Genomic DNA, 7312 nt, shown 5'->3' with positions numbered 1-7312 from the left:
ATATTTAAGAAAATGTTTAATTACATAAATTGCAGCGTACGATGTGCGTTGGGTCGCGGTAGTTTAATGACTGTCCTTTTATGTTTCTGTTCACTCGTACTTCGGTTCGTTTGGCAGTGTGGAGTATTGTCGTAGGTCAGGGTTGCGTTTTTAAGTACGGCCGTACGTTAGTGCGTCAGTGAGTCAGTACTCATTTCCGCTGCGAGTAGTCCGTGCGTTGATTCCCACATACATCTTTCATTTGAATCAGTATTAAAAGCTCTATTGGCTCCTACATTCGGGTTTTGATAGGCGAGTCTCACTTGAACCGTCTTTTTCCAAATTTTTGGCCTATGTGCGCTTTTATTCGAAACCTATATGTTTCGGTACCGAGTATCGAGAGCATCGGATGTCTTTTAAATCGGTACCGAGTATCGATCAATACTTAAAAGTATTGACTCAGCACATCACTACTGCTGTCAGCTCGTCTGTGACGTCACTTCACTTCACAAATTCACTGAGGTCCGATTAGCGGTGTTTTAAAAAGTTTCACATCATCGGCATACATTAAAATTTTTGAATGTTTTATTATAGAAGAAATATCATTAATGAATATCAGGAACAGAATCGGACCAAGGTGNCGTTTGGCAGTGTGGAGTATTGTCGTAGGTCAGGGTTGCGTTTTTAAGTACGGCCGTACGTTAGTGCGTCAGTGAGTCAGTACTCATTTCCGCTGCGAGTAGTCCGTGCGTTGATTCCCACATACATCTTTCATTTGAATCAGTATTAAAAGCTCTATTGGCTCCTACATTCGGGTTTTGATAGGCGAGTCTCACTTGAACCGTCTTTTTCCAAATTTTTGGCCTATGTGCGCTTTTATTCGAAACCTATATGTTTCGGTACCGAGTATCGAGAGCATCGGATGTCTTTTAAATCGGTACCGAGTATCGATCAATACTTAAAAGTATTGACTCAGCACATCACTACTGCTGCCAGCTCGTCTGTGACGTCACTTCACTTCACAAATTCACTGAGGTCCGATTAGCGGTGTTGCCGTCGGCGCCACCTTCTGTATTCTCTCCACCGTGCATGAAAACCATATTTTATGAACTTTTTTTTTTGCTAATTGTCATCAACTTTCACTTTTTATATTTTATAATAAATACCAATTTTACCGCACTCAATCACCGCGCCTTTTTCGTTTTCTTTGTTTGTTTTCATTCTTTGGCACATTTGACATCAGCTCGGAAATTTACTTTTTGCATTCTTTTCCGATTGCGTGATCTTGTTACTTGGTTCATGTATACCATGGCACAAAAAACGGTAAAACCGCTGAGACGTAGTGATGGGCGAGTCCGAAATGTTTAAACGATCGAGACAATCGGCATCGTTGCGAAATTAAAATCGAGCCAACAATCGACTCGGTGCCCGACTGTACAGTCGAGATGTTTTTCGATTGTTTCGAGTCGGCTGACTTATCACCGACGAGATCGTGTGAACTCAATCGATAGCTTTCGTAGCCTTGCGTATGTGTGTATTAAGTAAACTTTTTATAAATTGATAATACTGCAAGTGCAGATACTCGAGCGTTATTTTAAATATACATACATATTTACATATCGCATACAAACTTACATGTTAAAAATATTGTTCGGAAGTTAAAATTTACACGGATTGAGAGATTGTTGGGTAAACGGGTTAAGGAAAATTTAGTAAAAAATAACGTTTTTGTGTTTAATTACTATTCGTAACATTAAAGCACGTCGTTAAATTAAAAACGAATCGGCAAAAGCCTTTACTCCCAATATTTACTATTATTGATCTTGATCTCATTTATTTGTTTACCAACCAAGAAGGGTATGCTTATTTGTTTTTTCGTATCTATTATACAAATGTATTATTTGCAATTAATTCATTTTTTTCTCCTTATAAAATTAGGTCTATCCCTTTTCTTTTCGGACGATGCTGGTTTTTAATTTTTCTCCAATATATTTCGGTTACACCGCGGTAACCGTCTTCAGGGCAACTATTGACAACAAAAAAAATGTAAATACACACAAACATAATATAAACAATTTTCGTAACAATATTGGAATACTGCTGCTGAACAAGCCTTTCTCAAACTCAAAGAGAGTTTAACTACCACTCCCGTTCTGACTATGGCCGATTATTCAAAACCATTCAAGGTTTATACCGATGCCTCGCTTATCGCAGCGGGTGTTGTTCTAGTACAAGAACATGATGGGAATGAACGTGTGGCTCAGTATTTTTCTAAGAAATTCTCGAAAGCCGAACAGAATTACACAGCATCCAAACGGGAATGCCTAGCCGTTCTTCTAGCGGTCGAAAAGTTCCGTCCATATTTTGAGGGTCGTGAATTGGTTGTGGTAACGGACCATGCAGCTTTGCGCTGGCTACAAACTCTCAAAGAAACAACTGGCCGATTATGCCCTTGGGCGATCCGATTATCACCATACGATCTCAAAATTATTCATAAACCAGGAAAACATTTAGAACTTCCTGACGCCTTATCTCGTTCTTTTGCTCTTCTCAACATCGTTCGTAGAAGTCCAATTGACCTTCCGAGTATTTTTCTCGTTAATCGTACCCCAATCACATCCGTGATTAATATTGACCCAAACACGTGCGATAAATGGTACAACAAAATGCACGCCATGGCCTCAAAACAACCATTAGATAGATATAAAATCGAGAACACCCTCCTATATCATCGATTAAAATTTTCCAATCAAAATGCGGAAATACTGTGGACACTTTGTGTACCATCTTCTGAGAGAGCAAAAGTCCTCGATGAAAATCATAACCTACATTCGCATCAGGGTGTTTGGAAAACTTATAGACGTATCTCACAACGCTATTACTGGCCAAACATGTATGAGTCCGTTTACCAGTACGTTCGGCAATGTGAACTATGCCACCGCATTAAACCAAGTAATGAGAGCACCAAAACACCTCACGGCGAATATAGAGAACCAAAACGACCGGGTAGGCAATTATCGATTGACTTCGTCGGTAAGCTGCCCATGTCTAAAAATCGTAACCAATGGATCTTCGTAGCCATCGACTGTTACTCGCGATATGTCTGGGCGCAGCCCATGAAAAATGCAAACGCTATATTCGTAGTCAATTATCGTCGACATATATTCACGGTGAATGGCTGCTCCGAACTCATTGTGTCAGATAATGGTACTCAATTCATCAGTAAAACTTTCGTACAGCTTTGCGCCGATTATAACATCAAACACATGAAAACGCCTTTGTACCATNTACAAACTCTCAAAGAAACAACTGGCCGATTATGCCCTTGGGCGATCCGATTATCACCATACGATCTCAAAATTATTCATAAACCAGGAAAACATTTAGAACTTCCTGACGCCTTATCTCGTTCTTTTGCTCTTCTCAACATCGTTCGTAGAAATCCAATTAACCTTCCGAGTAATTTTCACGTTAATCGTATCCCAATCACATCCGTGATCAACATTGACCCAAACACGTGCGATAAATGGTACAACAAAATGCATGCCATGGCCTCAAAACAACCATTAGATAGATATAAAATCGAGAACAACCTTCTATATCATCGATTGAAATTTTCCAATCAAAGTGCGGAAATACTGTGGACACTTTGTGTACCATCTTCTGACAGAACAAAAGTCCTCGATGAAAATCATAACCAACATTCGCATCAGGGTGTTTGGAAAACTTATAGACGTATCTCACAACGCTATTACTGGCCAAACATGTATGAGTCCGTTTACCAGTACGTTCGGCAATGTGAACTATGCCACCGCATTAAACCAATTAATGAGAGCACCAAAACACCTCACGGCGAATATAGAGAACCAAAACGACCGGGTAGGCAATTATCGATTGACTTCGTCGGTAAGCTGCCCATGTCTAAAAATCGTAACCAATGGATCTTCGTAGCCATCGACTGTTACTCGCGATATGTCTGGGCGCAGCCCATGAAAAATGCAAACGCCATATCCGTAGTCAATTATCTTCGACATATATTCACGGTGAATGGCTGCCCCGAACTCATTATATCAGATAATGGTACTCAATTCATCAGTCAAACTTTCGAAAAGCTTTGCGCCGATTATAACATCAAACACATGAAAACGCCTTTGTACCATCCACAAGCCAATCAGGTCGAGGCGACAAACAAAAGCATTAAACTTGGATTACGTGCTCACATGGCTGACCTTTTTGAACATTCCTCCTGGGAAAACCATCTTTCTCGTGTTAGTCATGATAGTAACACTTCAGGGCATTCAGCCACGGGCTACACGCCATATTTCCTGCACACTGGTCGTGAATATGTGAAAGATGGAAACGAATATAAATTATTATTGGATGTAAATCCATACCATACACAGGATGTGGAACAGCGTAAAGTTCTGGCTGATGAAATTCGAGACAAACAGTTCGAACAATATCAACAAACCGCACAACGGGCATTGACCCGCAAAAGAGAACGCCATTTCGAGATAGGCTCGGAAGTGTACATTCCCAATCCTAAACAGTCCGTGGCCGGAGAGGGCTATGCACAAAAACTAGCCCCACCAAAAATTAGAGCCTATGTTTCACGGAAACTTGGTTCGAATTCATATCTACTGATCGATGCTAAACACCGAGTGCTTGACAATTATTCCGCCGATTTAATCACAACACGTTAACTCATTCAGTACATTCGCCTTCTCAAGAATTTCGATGAATATATGGCGGGCCTCCATACTCCATTGATTCTGCCTTATTACANAATAAATTAATTAAGTTTAGTTTTGTTATATCCATAGTTTTGTTATATTATATCCTCAGTACATTGCTAGTAAATCGATCAAAGCAAACAAGAAAAGTTTCATAACCAAATCATTTACCAATGCCTTTCATCTACCGTAGCTTATGTAATGCGTACTGAAACTAAATACGAAAGACGGAACATTTATACATACATATGCGCTTAAAGGCGAACTGAACGAGTCAGGATGGGGTTGATGAAGATCATGTGGAACGATTTCGATGTAAGNGAACTGAACGAGTCAGGATGGGGTTGATGAAGATCATGTAGAACGATTTCGATGTAAGGTCTAACGTCGATCAAACCACAGCCCGTGAATCGCATTCGAACCACCATTCTCATATCCCTACTAAACGCTCCACATTTTTTTTGTTAACGTGTCGCTGGAGATGAGAGGGGGATAATGATCTATTATTTTTTATTGCCCAAATAATAGACATAAGAACGATTATAAGAAATGTATACATAACAAAACTGTCGAAGCTAAACTTCAAAATGGATGTACGTAACCAATAGTTATTCAAGACACGAACCATCATATCGGTATAGACACGAATTGACATGGCCACTATGAAAACGCCCACACTGACATACGATAAAAGAATCGGTGGTCACATACCACGAGGCTAGAAAAATATATCTCCTTTTTGGAATTGGACACGGAGCGAACCACACTCATCAGCCCTCGCAAGAACGGAATTACAACCAAGTAATTAAAGTGGATTAAAAGCTTGTATTAAAAGCTGGCGACATTCGAGGAGTCGATACTCACCCCTCAGTGGAAATTAATAGAGGCAAAAGGTGCCGTCACATTCCTTCCGGCAAATCCCCAGCCATGTTGTTGCGTAGAATAAAGAAGTTGTGAGCATCAAATCTGGACTATTCATTTGACAGCAATTCAGTCAGCACTTCCTTGCCACCATCCATTGGAAGCGAGCTATCCATCAACCGTAAATAAAGATTCCTGTTTGGACCGACAAACCAAGGTCAAGCAAATCAATTTATTTTTGGATAGGGGATCCGTCACGTGCTTAAGTTTAAAAATTAACAAAAAATGGGAATATGATAAAAATATTCATATCTAGCGTTTAAGTACGTGAGGGATAACCTATGCAAAAATATTTTTGTTATAATCGGTGATTTTGCGGAAATTTTGGCGCCCCCTTCATGTGGCTTGACTCAATTCCATTGACAGCGTAAGCATTTTTCAAAGCTGTAAAATTTGTAAAGCAGTTTTGGTATAAAGTATAAGTAGTATACATACATATATTAGTGTTTAAATATAATAAAATATGAAATATACACCATATATGCATGTAAAGTAATAACTTAACTATTTTATTTTCTCCATAAAATACCAATAGTAAGAGTGTTCAGTAAGTAAAGAATCCTCATTTGACACATTGCACTGATTTCAATACAATTGTTTTGCATTGCCTTTCATTTCCATTGCTTTTCATTGCCACTGCTTTTATTGCTTTTTCACACAATATATGCTTTCGGCGCCAATGCTTAGGTCTAGGTTCAGACGGAGAAACTTTTGTTGCCGCAACTCGTTACTTTTGGGAGAGGGAGCGACGAGGAAGGGGGAAGGGCACCGAGTTTCTCGTGCTCGGGCAACACGCTTTGTGTTCTTATTCGTCTCAGTTCGCTGCTAAGAAATTTGACATTCCTTTTGATTTACAAATTCTTTCAGTGTTTGCAGTTTTGTTGAGATTTATATGAATACATACGGTAAGTTGTGAAATTGTAATTTGGTTCTTGATTTTTTGTACTTAAATATTCACATGTATGTTTATATATGCATATATATATATATATGAACATTTCAGAATATGGAGTACCAAGATAAAATTGAATTAATGCAAGATATTTTTAAGTGCATCGAGGAAGCCGTCGAGATTGATTCGGATGATAGCGAAAGGGAGGACATATGTAAAGGTTTGTACTGAGATTGTAGATTGGAAATTGAATACTAAATTAAAGGTATTTTTTAAACTCCAGGACTAATCAATATGTGTGAAAAAGTGGCAAAGATGCCTATAAGGAAAAAAAATCGTGAATGGACAAAGGTGTGGAGGGAAGCGAAGTCGGAAAAAGGATCATTCGCATTCTTAACAAAAGAGCTATTGATATCGGACAAAGCTAGCTATAAAAATTATTTGCGAATGACTGAGACCCAATTTAATTTCCTGCTTTCATTCATTAAGGAAGATTTAAGAAAGCAAGATACCATAATGTGGTCCGCAATTTCTCCAGCTGAAAAACTGTCTTTGACACTGCGGTTTCTTGCTACAGGTAAACTTCAATACAAACTTATATATGCAATGAAATATGTAAAAAATTGTATCATTAAAACTTGCGTGGCCAAGAATGGAATGAGGCTAAAAGCACTTACTTTTACAGGGGAAACTTTTCAGAGCTTGAATTTTCATTCCAAAATATCAAAGGCTGCTATTAGTGGCATAATTCGGATGTATGTGACGCTATTTGGGCTAGACTGAAAGG

At 38.9% G+C, this 7312-nt stretch overlaps 1 protein-coding gene across 1 annotated transcript; it reads left to right on the top strand.

The window, feature by feature from the left end:
* The first annotated feature begins 6467 nt into the window (after positions 1-6467).
* LOC108366840 (uncharacterized) lies at positions 6468-7308 on the top strand. Its single transcript, XM_017621315.1, has 3 exons — positions 6468-6745; positions 6809-7102; positions 7211-7308. The coding sequence occupies exons 1-3, from the start codon at positions 6640-6642 to the stop codon at positions 7306-7308; spliced, it is 498 nt and encodes a 165-aa protein (XP_017476804.1). The 5' UTR covers positions 6468-6639.
* Positions 7309-7312: the final 4 nt, after the last annotated feature.

This window comes from Rhagoletis zephyria, unplaced genomic scaffold, assembly GCF_001687245.7.
Source record: "Rhagoletis zephyria isolate East Lansing unplaced genomic scaffold, Rhagoletis_zephyria_1.1 Rzeph_scaffold_02416, whole genome shotgun sequence".
Taxonomy (NCBI): Eukaryota; Metazoa; Arthropoda; class Insecta; order Diptera; family Tephritidae; genus Rhagoletis; species Rhagoletis zephyria.
This window is presented reverse-complemented; position numbering and strand designations above follow the sequence as displayed.